The sequence below is a fragment of the Elephas maximus genome, chromosome 4, assembly GCF_024166365.1.
Source record: "Elephas maximus indicus isolate mEleMax1 chromosome 4, mEleMax1 primary haplotype, whole genome shotgun sequence".
Taxonomy (NCBI): Eukaryota; Metazoa; Chordata; class Mammalia; order Proboscidea; family Elephantidae; genus Elephas; species Elephas maximus.
The window spans coordinates 28,765,299-28,782,416 of record NC_064822.1 but is presented as its reverse complement, the minus strand read 5'-3'; the positions used below and the strand labels follow the sequence as shown (position 1 = coordinate 28,782,416).

Genomic DNA, 17,118 nt, shown 5'->3' with positions numbered 1-17,118 from the left:
GATCACCTACCGAACAGTAGAAAACACTCAACTGAAAAGCTATTAGGACCAAATAAATGTACCAAAAAGAAATGGTTTTCCTATACACGAATAATATGCAAATTAAAATGCAGTGCAAAAGATTCCATTCATAGTACTACTACCTACCCATTGCCGTTGAGTCGATTCCGACTCATAACAACCCTCTAGGAAAGAGTAGAACTGCCCCGTAGGGTTCCCAAGGAGTGACTGGTGGATTCCAACTGCCAACCTTTTGGTTGGCAGCCGAACTCTTATCCCATTCATAGCAGGAATGACCCTATAGGACAGAGTAGAACTGCCCCATAGATTTCCAAGGCTGTAAATATTTACAGAAGCAAGCTACCACATCTTTCTCCTGTGGAGGGGCTGCTGGGTTGGAACCATTGACCATTCAGATGGTAGACAAGTGTTTAACCATTGCACCACCAAGGTTCCTTTCAACAACATAGGGGTTAGAATTTACAACACATATTTTTGGACAAAATTCAATCCGTAACATCATCTAATAGAAGAGACTATTTTACAGCAATGGGGAAAGAATGTGCTGTTCAGTAAATAGCGTCAAAATAATTGTGTATCTATTTGGAAAAAATCTTTTCCTACTTCACACCATGTTCCAAATTAAATCCTAGAGTGGTTAAATATCGTTTATAAAAATAAGGAAATCTGCAGAAAAGGCATTTGACAAAGTCCAACACCCATTTATGATAAAAACTCTCACCAAAATAGGAATTGAAGGAAAATTCCTCAACATAATAAAGGGCATCTATGCAAAAAAAAAAAAGTTTTTTTTTTTTTTTTTATGCAAAGCCAACAGCCAATATCACTCTAAATGGAGAGAACCTGAAAGCATTTCCCTTGAGAACGGGGACCAGACAAGGATGCCCTTTATCACCGCTCTTATTCAACATTGTGCTAGAAGTCCTAGCCAGGGCAATTAGGCTAGACAAAGAAATAAAAGGCATCCAGATTGGCAAGGAGGAAGTAAAATTATCTCTATTTGCAGATGACATGATCTTATACACAGAAAACCCTAAGGAATCCTCCAGAAAACTACTGAAACTAATCGAAGAGTTTGGCAGAGTCTCAGGTTATAAAATAAACATACAAAAATCACTTGGACTCCTCTACATCAACAAAAAGAACACCGAAGAGGAAATAACCAAATCAATACCATTCACAGTAGCCCCCAAGAAGATAAAATACTTAGGAATAAATCTTACCAAGGATGTAAAAGACCTATACAAAGAAAACTACAAAGCTCTACTACAAGAAATTAAAAAGGACATACTTAAGTGGAAAAACATACCTTGCTCATGGATAAGAAGACTTAACATAGTAAAAATGTCTATTCTACCAAAAACCATCTATACATTTAACGCACTTCCGATCCAAATTCCAATGTCATTTTTTAAGGTGATAGAGAAACAAATCACCAATTTCATATGGAAGGGAAAGAAGCCTCGGATAAGCAAAGCATTATTGAAAAAGAAGAAGAAAGTGGGAGGCCTCACTCTACCTGATTTCAGAAGCTATTATACAGCCACAGTAGTCAAAACAGCTTGGTACTGGTACAACAACAGGCACATAGACCAATGGAACAGAATTGAGAACCCAGATATAAATCCATCCACATATGAGCAGCTGATATTTGACAAAGGCCCAGTGTCAGTTAATTGGAGAAAAGATAGTCTTTTTAACAAATGGTGCTGGCATAACTGGATATCCATTTGCAAAAAACTGAAACAGGACCCATACCTCACACCATGCACAAAAACTAACTCTCAAGTGGATCAAAGACCTAAACATAAAGACTAAAACGATAAAGATCATGGAAGAAAAAATAGGGACAACCTTAGGAGCCCTAATACAAGGCATAAACAGAATACAAAACATTACTAAAAATGACGAAGAGAAACCCGATAACTGGGAGCTCCTAAAAATCAAACACCTATGCTCATGTAAAGACTTCACCAAAAGAGTAAAAAGACCACCTACAGACTGGGAAAGAATTTTCAGCTATGACATCTCCGACCAGCGCCTGACCTCTAAAATCTACATGATTCTGTCAAAACTCAACCACAGAAAGACAAACAACCCAATCAAGAAGTGGGCAAGGGATATGAACACACATTTCACTAAAGAAGATATTCAGGCAGCCAACAGATACATGAGAAAATGCTCTCGATCATTAGCCATTAGAGAAATGCAAATTAAAACTACGATGAGATTCCATCTCACTCCAACAAGGCTGGCATTAATCCAAAAAACACAAAATAATAAATGTTGGAGAGGCTGCGGAGAGATTGGAACTCTTATACACTGCTGGTGGGAATGTAAAATGGTACAACCACTATGGAAATCTATCTGGCGTTACCTTAAACAGTTAGAAATAGAACTACCATACAACCCAGAAATCCCACTCCTCGGAATATACCCTAGAGAAACAAGAGCCTTCACACAAACAGATATATGCACACCCATGTTTATTGCAGCTCTGTTTACAATAGCAAAAAGCTGGAAGCAACCAAGGTGTCCATCAACGGATGAATGGGCAAATAAATTGTGGTATGTTCACACAATGGAATACTGCAGGTTGATAAAGAACAGCGATGAATCTGTGAAACATTTCATAACATGGAGGAACCTGGAAGGCATTATGCTGAGCGAAATTAGTCAGAGGCAAAAGGACAAATATTGTATAAGACCACTATTATAAGATCTTGAGAAATAGTAAAAACTGAGAAGGACACATACTTTTGTGGTTACGGGGGGGGGAGGGAGGGAGGGAGGGAGAGGGTTTTTTATTGATTAATTAGTAGATAAGAACTGCTTTAGGTGAAGGGAAGGACAACACTCAATACATGGACGGTAGCTCAATTGGACTGGACCAAAAGCAAAGAAGTTTCCGGGATAAAATGAATGCTTCAAAGGTCAGTGGAGCAAGGGCGGGGGTTTGGGGACCATGGTTTAAGGGGACATCTAAGTCAATTGGCAAAATCTATTATGAAAACATTCTGCATCCCGCTTTGAAATGTGGCGTCTGGGGTCTTAAATGCTAACAAGCGGCCATCTAAGATGCATCAATTGGTCTCAACCCACCTGGAGCAAAGGAGAATGAAGAACACCAAGGTCACACGGCAACTAAGAGCCCAAGAGACAGAAAGGGCCACATGAACCAGAGACCTACATCATCCTGAGACCAGAAGAACTAGTTGGTGCCCAGCCACAATCGATGACTGCCCTGACAGGGAGCACAACAGAGAACCCCTGAGGGAACGGGAGATCAGTGGGATGCAGACCCCAAATTCTCATAAAAAGACCATACTTAATGGTCTGACTGAGACTAGAGGAATCCCGGCGGCCATGGTCCCCAGATCTTCTGTTGGCACAGGACAGGAACCATCCCCGAAGATAACTCATCAGACATGAAAGGGACTGGACAGTGGGTGGGAGAGAGATGCTGATGAAGAGTGAGCTAATTATATCAGGTGGACACTTGAGATTGTGTTGGCATCTCCTGTCTGGAGGGGGGATGGGAGGATATAGAGAGAGTGGGAAGCTGGCAAAATTGTCACGAAAGGAGAGACTGGAAGGGCTGACTCATTAGGGGGAGAGCAAGTGGGAGTACGGAGTAAGATGTATGTAAACTTATATGTGACCGTCTGACTTGATTTGTAAACGTTCACTTGAAGCTCAATAAAAGTTAATAAAAAAATAATAATAAGGAAATCTTAGAAGAAGATACAGGTTAATATTTTTTAATTTGGGGGTGGGGAAAGCCTTCTTAAGACTAAAAACTCAAAAATATAAAAAGGAAGATTAATAGATTTGACTAAAGTTTTCTTTTTTTAATTTTTATTGTGTTCTAAGTGAAAGTTTACAAATCAAGTCAGTCTCTCATACAAAAATTTATACACACCTTGCTATATATTCCTAATTGCTCTCCCCCTAATGAGACAGCACACTCCTTCCCTCCACTGTCTCTTTTCGTGTCCATTCAGCCAGCTTCTGACCCCCTCCACCCTTCCATCTTCCCTCCAGACAGGAGATGCCAACATAGTCTTGTGTGTCTACTTGATCCAAGAAGCTCACTCTTCATCAGTCTCATTTTCTATCCCATTGTCCAGTCCAATTCCCGTCTGAATAGTTGGCTTTGGGAACGCTTCCTGTCTTGGCATAACAGAAGGTCTGGGACCATGACCACAGGGGTCCTTCTAGTCTCAGTCAGACCATTAAGTCTGGTCTTTTTGCTAGAATTTGGGGTCTGCATCCTGCTGCTCTCCTGCTCCCTGAGGTGTTCTTTGTTGTGTTACCTGTCATAGCAGTCATCCGTTGTAGCCGGGCACCATCTAGTTCTTCTGGTCTCAGGCTGTTGTAGACTCTGGTTTATGTGGCCCTTTCTGTCTCTTGGGCTTATAATTACCTTGTGCCTTTGGTGTTCTTCATTTGCCTTTGCTCCAGGTGGGTTGAGACCTATTGATGCATCTTAGATGGCTGCTTGCTAACGTTTAAGACCCCAGACACCACTCTCCAAAGTGGGTTGCAGAATGTTATCTTAATAGCTTTTATTACGCCAATTGGCTTAGATGTCCCCTGAAACCATGGTCCTTGGTTGCTGGCCTTCAAAGCATTCAGTTTATTCAGAAGACTTCTTTCCTTTTGGTTTAATCCAGTTGTGCTGACCTCCCCTGTACTGTGTGTTGTCTTTCCCTTCACCTAAAATAGTTTTTTTTTTTAATTAGTGAAAACCCCTTTCCCTCCCTCCTCCCCCACCCATAACCATTAAAGAATATTTTCTTCTCTGTTTAAACTATTTCTCAAGTTCTTATAGTAGTGGTCTTAGGCAATATTTGTCCTTTTGCAACTGACTATTTTCACTCAGCATAATGCCTTCCAGATTCCTCCATGTTATGAAATGTTTCATGGATTCATCACTGTTCTTCATCGATGTGTAATATTCCATTGTGTGAATATACCATAATTTATTTGTCCATTCATCTGTTGATGGGCACCTTGGTTGCTTCCATCTTTTTGCTATTGTAAACAGTGCTGCAGTGGACATGGGTGTGCATATATCTGTTCTTGTAAAGGTTCTTATTTCTCTAGGATATATTCCAAGGAGTAGGATTGCTAGATTGTATGGTAGTTCTATTGCTAGCTTTTTAAGGAAGTGCCAAATTGATTTCCAAAGTGGTTGTACCATTTTATATTCCTACCAGCAGTGTAAAAAATATATGTATATATATATTTTTTTTTAGTGTATAAGTGTTCCAGTCTCTCGACAACCTCTCCAACATTTATTATTTTGTGTTTTTTGGATTAATCCCAGTTTTTTTTTTTGTTAGAGTGAGATGGAATCTCATAGTTTTGATCTGCATTTCTCTAATGGCTAATGATCGTGAGCATTTCCTCAAGTATCTGTTCACCGCCTGAATGTCTTCTTTAGTGAAGTGCCTGTTCATATCCTTTGCCCGTTTTTTAATTGCATTATTTGTCTTTTTGTAGTTGAGTTTTTGCAGTATCATGTAGACTTTAGAGATCAGGTGCTGATCGGAAATGTCATAGCTAAAAACTTTTTCCCAGTCTGTAGGTAGTCTTTTTACTCTTTTGGTGAAGTCTTTGGATGAGCACAGGTGTTTGATTTTTAGGAGCTACCAGTTATCTAGTTTCTCTTCTGCATTGTTAGTAATGTTTCCTATACTATTTGTGCCATGTATTAGGGCTCCCAACATTGTCCCTATTTTTTTTTTCCATGATCTTTATTGCTTTAGATTTTATATTTAGGTCTTTGATTTATTTCGAGGTACTTTTTGTGCATGGTGTGACATATGGGTCTTGTTACATTTTTTTACGGATGGATATCCAATTATGCCAGCACCATTTGTTAAAAGGACTGTCTTTTCCCCATTTAACTGATTTTGCCCCTCTGTCAGATATCAGCTGTTCATATGTGAATGATTTATGTCTGGATTCTCAATTTTGTTCCATTGGTCTATGTATCTGTTTTGTACCAGTACCAGGCTGTTTTGACTACTGTGGCTGTATAGTAGGTTCTAAAATCAGGTAGAGTGAGACCTCCCACTTTGTTTTTCTTTTTCAGGAATGCTTTTCTTATCCGGAGCCTCTTTCCCTTCTATATGAAGTTGGTGATTCGTTTCTCCATCTCATTAAAAAAAAGTCGTTGGAAGTTGGATAGGAATTGCATTGTATCTATAGATGGCTTTTGCTAGAATAGACATTTTTACAATGTTAAATCTTCCTATCCATGAGCAAGGTATGTTTTTCCACTTACGTAGGTCTCTTTTGGTTTCTTGCAGTAGTGTCTTGTACTTTTCTTTCTATACGTCTTTTACATCTCTGGTAAGATTTATTCCTAAGTATTTTATCTTCTTGGGGGCTACTGTAAATGGTATTGATTTGATGATTTCCTCTTCGATGTTCTTTTTGTTGATGTAGAGAAATCCAACTGATTTTTGTATGTTTATCTTGTATCCTGATATCTGCTGAACTCTTCTATTAGTTTCAGTAGTTTTCTTGAGGATTCCTTAGGGTTTTCTGTGTATAAGATCATGTCATCTGCAAATAAAGATACTTTCACTCCTTCCGTACCAATCTGGATGCCCTTTATTTCTTTATGTAGCCTAATTGTTCTGGCTAGGACCTACAGCACAATGTTGAATAAGAGTGGTGATAAAGGGTATCCCTTGTCTGGTTTCTAATCTCAAGGGGAATGCTTTCAGACTCTGTCCATTTAGGATGATGTTGGCTGTTGGCTTTGCATAAATGCCCTTTATTGCATTGAGGAATTTTCCTTCTATTTTGTTGAGAGTTTTTATCATGAATGGGTGCTGAACTTTGTCAAATGTCTTTTCTGGATGAATTGATAAGATCATGTGATTCTTGTCTTTTGTTTTAATTTGTATGATTGGATTACATTAATTTTTTTTCTAATGTTGAACTATCCCTGCATACCTGGTATGAATCCCACTTGGTCATGGTGAATTATTTTTTTGGTATATTGTTGAATTTCTATTGGCTAGAATTTTGTTGAGGATTTTTGCATCTAAGTTCATGAGGGATATAGGTCAGTAATTTTGTTTCTTTTTTTTTTTTTTTTTGGTGTCTTTACCTGGTTTTGGTATCGGGGTATGCTGGCTTAATAGAATGAGTTTGGGAGTATTCCGTCCTTTTCTATGCTTTGAAATACCTTTAGTAGTAGTGGTGTTAACTCTTCTCTGAAAGTTTGGTAGAACTCTGAAGTGAAGCCGTCCCGGGCCAGGGCTTTTTTTTGTTGGGAGTTTTTTGATTACCTTTTCAATCTCTTCTTTTGTTATGGTCTACTTACTTGTTTTACCTCTGTTTGTGTTAGGTGAGGTTGGTAGTGTGTTTCTAGAAATTTTTCCATTTCTTCTAGGTTTTCAAATTTGTTAGAGTACAAATTTTCATAGTAATCTGACTTGATTCTTTTAATTTCAGTTGGGCCTGTTGTAATATCGCCCATCTCCTTTCTTATTTGGGTTATTTGCTTCCTCTCCTGTTTTTCTTTTGTCAGTTTGGCCAGTGGTTTATCTATTTTATTATTTTTTTCAAAGAACCAGCTTTCAGTCTTGTTAATTCTTTTGATTGTTTTTCTGTTTTCTATTTCATTTAATTCTGCTCTAATTTTTATTATTTGGTTTCTTCTGGTGCCTGAGGGTTTCTTTTGTTGCTCTCTTTCTATTTGTTCAAGTTGTAGGGATAATTCTTTGATTTTGGCCCTTTCTTCTTTTTGTATGTGTGCATTTATTGCTATAAATTGACCTCTGAGCACTGCTTTTGCTGTGTCCCAAAGGTTCTGATAGGAAGTGTTTTCATTTTCATTGGATTCTATGAATTTCTTTATTCCATCCTTAATGTCTTCTATAACCCAGTTTTTTTTGAGCAGGGTAGTGTTCAGTTTCCAAGTGTTTGATTTCTATTCCCTGCTCTTTCTGTTACTGATTTCTACTTTTATGGCCTTATGGTCAGAGAAGATGCTTTGTAATATTTTGATGTTTTGTATTCTGCTAAGGCTTGCTTTATGACCTAATATGTGGTCTATTCTAGAGAATGTTCCATGTGCACTAGAAAAGAAAGTATACTTGGCTGCTGTTGGGTGGAGTGTTCTGTATATGTCTATAGGTCAAGTTTGTTGATTGTGGCATTTAGATCTCCCATGTCTTTATTGAGCTTCTTCATGGGTGTCCTATCCTTCACCGAAAGTGACGTGTTAAAGTCACCTATTATAATTCTGGAGCTGTCTATCTCATTTTTCAATGCTGTTAGAGTTTGTTTTATGTATACTGCAGCCCTGTCATTGGGTGCAGAAATATTTAATATGGTTATATCTTCTTGGTATATTGTCCCTTTAATCATTATATAGTGTCCTTCCTTATCCTTTGTGGTAGATTTACCTTTAAAGTCTTTTTTGTCAGAAATTAATACTGCCACTCCTGCTCTTTTTTGATTGTTGTTTGCTTGATATATTTTTTTTCCATCCTTCAAGTTTTAGTTTGTGTGTCTAAGTCTAAGGTGTGTCTCTTGTAGGCAGCATATAGATGGATCGTGTTTTTTTATCCATTCTGCTACTCTCTGTCTCTTTATTAGTGCATTTAGTCCATTTTACATTCAATGTAATTATGGATAGGTATGAGTTTTTTTTTTTTTTTTAGTGCTGTCATTTTGATGTCTTTTTGTGTGTGTTGTTGACAGTTTCTTTTTCCCACTTAATTTTTTGTACCGAGTAGTTTATATATTGTCTTTTCCTCTTCTTCGTTGTTGTTGATTTTGTTTCTGCTGAGTCTCTATTTTTTCCTTGTGTTTTATTTTGATGAGTAGGATAGTCTCCTTTGTGGTTTTTTAATATTTACCGCTATTTTTCTAAGTTTAAACCTAACTTTTATTTCTTTATATCGCCTTGTCTTCCTCTCCATTTGAAAGAGCTGTGACTACATTTCTTAGTCCTTTTTTCTTGTTTTAATGTTGTCTTCTTTTACATAATAACATCGCTGTTTCCCTGTTTTGAGCATTTTTTTAATCTTGATTTATTTTTGTGATTTCCCTGTCTGGGTGAAAATCTGGTTGCTCTGTCCAGTGTTCAAGTCTTGGGTTGATACCTGATAGTATCGATTTTCCAACCAAAGAACTCCCTTTAGTGTTTTTTGTAGTTTTGGTTTGGTTTTTACGAATTCGCTAAACTTCTGTTTATCTGGAAAAGTCCTAATTTCACCTTCATATTTAAGAGACAGTTTTGCAAGATATATAATTCTTGGCTGGCAATTTCTTTCCTTCAATGCTTTATATAAGTCATCCCATTGCCTTCTTGCCTGCATGGTTTCTGCCGAGTAGTCCGAGCTTTTCTTATTGACTCTCCTTTGTAGGTGACTTTTCATTTATTCCTAGCTGCTCTTTAAATTCTCTCTTTATCTTTGGTTTTGGCAAGTTTGATTATAATATGTGTTGGTGACTTTCTTTTGAGATCTACCTTATGTGGATTTTGATGAGCATCTTGGATAGATATCTTCTCATTTTTCATGATATCAGGGAAGTTTTCTACCAACAAATTTTCAGCAATTCTTTCTGTATTTTCTGTTATCCCTCCCTGTTCTGGTACTCCAGTCACTCGTAGGTTATTCTCTTGATAGAGTCCCACATGATTCTTAGTGTTTCTTCATTTTTTTAGATTCTTTTATCTGATTTTTCTTCAAATATATTGGTACCAAGTGCTTTATCTTCAAGCTCACCAATTCTGCCTTCCACTTGCTCAGTTCTGCTCCTTTGACTTTCTTTTTTTTTTTTTAATAACTTTTATTAAGCTTCAAGTGAACGTTTACAAATCCAATCAGTCTGTCACATATAAGTTTACATACATCTCACTCCCTACTCCCACTTGCTCTCCCCCTCTTGAGTCAGCCCTTTCAGTCTCTGCTTTCTTGACAATTTTGCCGGCTTCCCTCTCTCTCTATCCTCCCATCCCCCCTCCAGACAAGAGTTGCCAACACAATCTCAAGTGTCCACCTGATATAATTAGCTCACTCTTCATCAGCATCTCTCTCCCACCCGCTGACCAGTCCCTTTCATTTCTGATGAGTTGTCTTCGGGGATGGTTCCTGTCCTGTGTCAACTGAAGGTCTGGGGAGCATGGCCGCCGGGATTCCTCCAGTCTCAGTCAGACCATTAAGTTTGGTCTTTTTATGAGAATTTGGGGTCTGCATCCCACTGATCTCCTGCTCCCTCAGGGGTCCTCTGCTGTGCTCCCTGTCAGGGCAGTCATCGATTTGTGGCCGGGCACCAACTAGTTCTTCTGGTCTCAGGATGATGTAGGTCTCTGGTTCATGTGGCCCTTTCTGTCTCTTGGGCTCTTAGTTGTCGTGTGGCCTTGGTGTTCTTCATTTTCCTTTGCTCCAGGTGGGTTGAGACCAATTGCTGCATCTTAGATGGCCGCTTGTTAGCATTTAAGACCCCAGACGCCACATTTCAAAGTGGGATGCAGAATGATTTCATAATAGAATTATTTTGCCCATTGACTTAGAAGTCCCCGCAAACCATGTTCCCCAGACCCCCGCGCTTGCTCCGCTGACCTTTGAAGCATTCATTTTATCCCAGAAACTTCTTTGCTTTTGGTCCAGTCCAATTGAGCTGACCTTCCATGTATTGAGTGTTGTCTTTCCCTTCACCTAAAGCCGTTCTTATCTACTGATTAATCAATAAAAAACCCTCTCCCACCCTCCCTACCTCCCCCCCTCGTAACCACAAAAGTATGTGTTCTTCTCAGGTTTACCATTTCTCAAGATCTTATAATAGTGGTCTTATACAATATTTGTCCTTTTGCCTCTGACTCATTTCGCTCAGCATAATGCCTTCCAGGTTCCTCCATGTTATGAAATCCTTTGACTTTCTATTGAGTTGTCTACTTCTGTAATTTTATTGTTAATCTTCTGAATTTCTGATTGCTGTCTCTCTGTGGATTCTTGCAGTTTATTAAATTTTTCATTGTGTTCTTGAATAACTTTTGTAATTTCTTCAACTACTTTATCTATGTGTTCCTTGGCTTGTTCTGCATATTGCCTGATCTCCTTCCTGATGTCTTGAAGGGTTCTGTGTATTAATCTTTTGTATTCTGCACCTGGTAATTCCAGGAATGCACTTTCATCTAGAAGATCCCTTGATTCTTTGTTTTGAGAGCCTGTTGAAGCGATCATGGTGTTTCTTTATGTGATTTGATATTGACTGTTGTCTCCAAGCCATCTATAAGTCAACTTATTGTATTAGTTTATTTTATGTTTGTTTACTGTATCCTAGCATCTTGTTTTGTTTTGATAGGCCCAAATGGGTTGCTTGAGTGAGCTAACTTGATTATTTTCGCCTTTGAAGCTCTGATGTCCTGTCATCAAATGGTTAGATCTGTTATCAGGTATATCAGTGTAGGAGTCCATTCAATTTTCTTGTATGAATTCAGCTCAGATGTCCGGGTAGCTGGTCATCAAACGTGTTATACAAGTTCTGTCCTACAGTCTTAAGGGGAAGGGGTGATTTGTGTAGGTACTGGTATCTGCAGCAGGAGGTCACACTCTGAACAAGGCGGGGCTGAAAATCATCCCCCAAGTGACTCTGAGGAAAGTGCGTCCCTCTTTCCTAGAGCGTACGGGTGGTTGGGTTCTGCAGACGGACCATGGGCACCCAATGCTTTAGGTTGTAAGGAGTGGAAGGTACTAGTTATCCTTGGACCCCAGTCGTGGGTGGCTGGGTGACCTGAGTGGAGCCACCAGTCCTTAGGCCCCTGATGTGGGTAGATGAGGACCCTGTTTAATAGGCAAAGTGGTGTCGATCATCCAACACCCACCTTTCCAACACACAGCTGAAACAGTTGCAGTCTGCCAACAAGGGCCTATTCTCCTGAAATAGGCCCACACAAGTCCATGCAGGGGGGAAAGGTACTCAAAGTCCATGGACAGTTTATGCCTGGACAGGACCCACTTCTGTTCCGAGCTCCCCAGGTTAGTGGAGCTGGCAAATTATCTTTTCCCCCAATGTGAATTTATTCCTTCTCCAAGGCTGGGAGAATGGCTCCAGGCTCTCAACAGAGCCTATCTCAGGCCCAGGGAAATCAACAGCCTCTGAAACCGGCTTAGGGGCAGGGGGCATGGTAAAATATACACAAGTACCTAGCTTTTGCCGAGAGTGCCATTCTTCTCCGGTTCCAGAGGTGTGAGTAGGGTGTGCTGCTGGCTGCTTCTCCCTGCGGAAACTGCAGCTGAACGCTACTACCAGCCCGCTGCAGCTGCTCCAAGGAATGGTGCCTGAGGGATCCCGATGATTCAGGTCCAGCAACTCCTCTCCACCTCTGAATCGACTCCCCCTCCCCCTGCCGCTCAATCCATTTCCTAACTTTGCCTTTGATGTTCAGAGCTGCTAGCTTGTCATAAAGATAATCATTTCACTTGTTTTTCAGGTCTTTGAACCCTGGTTGCATAGTGGTTAAGTACTATGGCTGCTAACCAAGAGACTGGCAGTTCAAATCTACCAGGCACTCCTTGGAAATTCTATGGGGCAGTTCTACTCCATCCTGTAGGGTCACTATGAGTCAGAATCAACTCGACAGCAGTGGGTTTGGTTTGGTTTTTTTGGTTGTAAGAGGGATCGCCGGAAGGATCTGGGTATTCTGCCATCTTGGTCCCACCCCGTTTTAATTCTTATGATAAATACCAACAAGAAGACTAGCTTCAGAGTCAGAGGGTATATTTGCAGCATGTATAACAAAGTAGGAATACCCATAAAATAAAGACTTCAACAAATAAATAAGAAAAAAAGTATACACACTTATAGAAAAACAGGCAAAGCTTATTAATGGAGAATTCACAAGAAAAAAAATAATAGTACCCACTGATTTAATAGTTGCTCTATCTTAGTAGCCATCAAGGAAATATAAACTAAATAGTAAGATATTTCCTCCCTTGAGATTGGTAAAATTAACAATATTGATACTCTCCAAAATTTGGTGGAGGTGAGTAAGAAGAACGGGTACGGTCGTTCACAAAAGGTGTGGATGTGAACTGGTGCAGCCAAATTGGAGGACAAGTTAGCAAGATCTATACAAAAGTAAAAGCGAATGCTCCTTGAAGTGGCAGTTCCATATTTGGCAGGCTAGCCACAGAAATAATTGCTCAGATGCACCATATTTTTTGTGTAAATAATTGCAAATATTAAAAACAACATTGCAGATATTTGAAAATAATACCAAAAGATGGGAAAAAAAAAACTCTAGAGTCATCTGTAGAAGAATGGTAAAATCGTCACTCCTGTACAGTGGAATGCTATGCAGGCATTAAGTGAATGTCATATGCCCATTCATATGTCCTGACATAGAAAGACCTCAAGATATTGTTAAGCAAAAAAGATCAAAGCTTGGAACATAACATAAAATCTCATTTGTGTTTTAGAAAATTGCGTACATTTAAATATATGCATATGTGTGAAAAAAGTAGAATTAGGAAAAAGAGTGGTGAAGGAAAGTGTTCCCTTTTATCATATATGTATCTATACTGTTTTATTAAAAAATATATGGTAAAATGGAACAACCAGAACAGAAGTATTGAGAATGTTTATGCATTGTGAAGAATGTAACCAGCGTGACGCTGGTTACACTAACAATTTGTGTTAAAAGTGTTGAACAGGAACCTAACTGCAGGGTAAACCTTCACCCAAAACATAATAGAACTTTATTTTATATATGCATGTGTGTGTCTGTGTATACATATATAAGGAAACCCTAGTAGTGTAGTGGTTAAGAGCTACGTCTGCTAACCAAAAGGTTGGTAGTTCAAATCTACCAGGCATTCCTTGGAAACTCTATGGGGCAGTTCTACTCTGTCCTGTAGGGTTGCTATGAGTTGGAAATGACTCGACAGCAGTGGTTTCGGTTTTTGTGTGTGTGTGCGTGTGTGTGTGTATGTATATGTTTTTACATGCCATTGAGTTGGTTCTGACTCATATCGACCCTGTGCACGACAGAACAAAACAGTGCCCAGTCCTGTGCCATCCTTACAATTGTTTCTATGCTTGAGTCTGTTGTTGCGGCCACTGTGCCAGTCCATCTTGTTGAGGGTTGTCTTAGTCATCTAGTGTTGCGATAACAGAAATACCACCAGTGGAAGGCATTAACAAAGAGAAATTTATTCTCTCATAGTCTAGTAGGTTACAAATCCAAATTTAGGGTGTCAGCTCCAGGGAATGTCTTTCTCATCAATGTTGCCCTAGACGAGGAGCTTCTCAGGTGCAGCGACCCCAGGTCCAAAGGACACCCTCTGCTCCTGGTGCTGCTTTCTTGGTGGTATGAGGTCCTCCTGTCTCTCTGCTTGCTTCTCTCCTCTCTTTTATATCTCAAGAGATTGCTGCAAGACACAATCCAGTCTTGTAGGTTGAGTCCTGCCTCACTAACACAACTGCAACCCATTCTTTCTCATTAACATCATATAAGCAGGATTTATACTGTATAGGAAAATCACACAATATGGGGAATCATGGCCCAGCCCAGTTGATACACACATTTTTGGGGGGATATAATTCAATCCATGACAAGGGGCTTGCTCTTTTTTGCTGACCCTCTACTTTACCAGGCATGATGTCCTTCTCCAGGGACTGATCCCTCCTAATAATATGTTCAAAGTATGTGAGACACAGTCTGGCCATTCTTGCTTCTGAGGAGCATCCTGGTTGTACTTCTTCCAAGACAGATTTGTTCATTCTTTTGGCAGTCCATGGTCTATTCAATATTCTTCATCAACACCACAATTCAAAGGCGTCAATTCTTCTTCGGTCTTCCTTATTCATTGTCCAGCTTTCGCATGCGTGTGAGGCAATTGAAAACACTATGGCTTGGGTCAGGCGCACCTTAGTCCTCAAGGTGACATCTTTGCTTTTCCACACTTTAAAGAGGTCTTTAGCAGCCTATTTGCCCATTGCAATACGTCTTTTGATTTCTTCACTTCTGCTTCCATGGGTGTTGATTACGGATCCAAGTAAAATGAAATCCTGGACAACCTCGATCTTTTCTCCATTTATCATGATGTTGCTTATTGGTCCAGTTGTGAGGATTTTTGTCTTCTTTATGTTGAGGTGTAATCCATACCGAAGGCTGCGGTCTTCAATCCTCATCAGTAAGTGCTTCAAATGTTCTTCTCTTTCAACAAGCGAGGTTATGTCGTCTGCATAAAGCATATATATATGCATGGAGCCTGGTGGCATAGTGGTTAAGAGCATGGCTGCTAACCAAAAGGTCAGCTGTTCGAATCCACCTGGCGCTCCTTGGCAACCCTATGGGGCAGTTCTACCCAGTCCTATAGGGTTCTTTGAGTGGGAATTGGCTTGCCAGCAATGGAACCCACAGGAGATGTGTATATATATATATGTGTGTGTATGTGTGTATATAATAAATATAACACATTTTACATATATAACAAATATGTGTTATTTTTATAATTTAAAAAGTTTAATTCCTTGAAAATGCAGGAGAAAATATTTTAAAAGGAAAAAAAGTACAACCACATGTAAAGTAATAATTGTGAACCAGGGTATAGCAATTCTGCCCTTTTTGTTTATGCACTAACTATGTAAGAAATTACAGAATGCCAAGAACAAGAGTAAGAACAAGTTTGTAGTTGAAGTGTCACCGAATATGTAGATCTGAGGCTGCAGTCTTCACAATGCAGATTATACGTGGAGGAGAGGTTTCTGTTGCCATAGCAACACAACCAGCACTAAATAGAAAGCAGGAAAGAAATCTTTCCTGTCAGTAAGCAGAGCATGAAGTGTGTGCTGATTTACTAAGAATCAAATTTACCTTTCATTGTTTGTTCTGAGAGGGGCTTTTTTTTTCTTTTTTTTGTAAATGCTCAATCACGAAATCCGTCACTGACTTCACATGGCAAAAGCCCAAATGAAATTTCTCACTAGGTGGTCACCTTGCCTTGGCTGCATCAATAACCGTTTCTCAAGGTCAGTTAGCTCCAACTCTGGGAGTCAGTGTGCAGTGTCATTTTTCACCCCGTTTCTGGGCCTGTGGCATGCTGTCTTGGTTGCATTCTTTCACCTCTTCATATATAGGTTTGGCTTTTAGAAAACTGTGTGTGGTAGAAGTTTAAAATAAATTACATAAAATTCAATATTTTTTTGACTAAAATGTAATGCTCAGTTGTGCCAGCAAGAACACCCTTGGAAAAGTACTAGCTGTCATCTCAGCTGAGGTGATTTTTTTCCTTCTCTTTCAGACATCGCGAGATCTGGCATGTTTTATACAGTTTGAAAATGTCAACATTTACTATGGGACTCAGTGTAAAATGAAATACAAAGCTCCCACTGACTACTGCTTTGTTCTGAAGGTATGTTTTAAGACGTCCTTAATTTAGACTTGTAAGCAATTTGAATTAGTGTTTTCTCTTAAGGAAAAAATGTTAAATAGTATATAGTTAGCCACAACTATAAGATAATACAATTTTTGTTTTTAAACCAAAATTGTGAAAGGGGAAACATGTCTACCAGTTTGGATTGTTTCCCCTAATGCCTGCTATCTGACCTGAAGTCTTTGGGGCTCTTGGTCATTTCTGAAGATAAAAGTGCTCCATTTTGTAAATTTTATTTACAGTTTTATTGAGAAGACCAAGAAAAATTTTCAGTTCTTTTTTTTTTCATTGGACTCTCATTCCACTATAAGAAGTATTCAGAAATTAGGAACTTGCCAAGATTTCCTAGAAAAATAGATTTTTTAAAATAGCCTTACTGGGTCTGGTCACTTTTTAAGATGGTATTGTCAAAAGGCAATGTGTGTTATTAGATGTTTGGTGAGGTTTGCATTAGCACCGTATCTTGAAAGGCTGATTTAAAAAAAAAAACAAACACATTGCCGTCAAGTTGATTCCAACTCATAGTGACCCTGTAGGCCAGTGTAGAACTATCCCATAGGGCTTCCAAGGAGCACCTGGTAGATCCGAACTGCCAACCTTTTGGTTAGCAGCCAAACTCTTAACCACTGCCTCACCAAGAGGAAGGCCAATAGTGACTTTTATCTGCCAAATGTAACAC

General features: G+C 39.2%; 1 protein-coding gene across 4 annotated transcripts in view; it reads left to right on the top strand.

The window, feature by feature from the left end:
- The window catches only part of APBB1IP (amyloid beta precursor protein binding family B member 1 interacting protein), a 151,142-nt gene that overhangs the window by 101,104 nt on the left and 32,920 nt on the right, over positions 1-17,118 (top strand). For all 4 annotated transcript variants that reach the window (XM_049881782.1, XM_049881781.1, XM_049881779.1 and 1 more), the window contains one exon: positions 16,308-16,418. In XM_049881782.1, the coding sequence (XP_049737739.1) occupies positions 16,308-16,418 (111 nt within the window). The remainder of the gene's footprint in view (positions 1-16,307; positions 16,419-17,118) is intronic.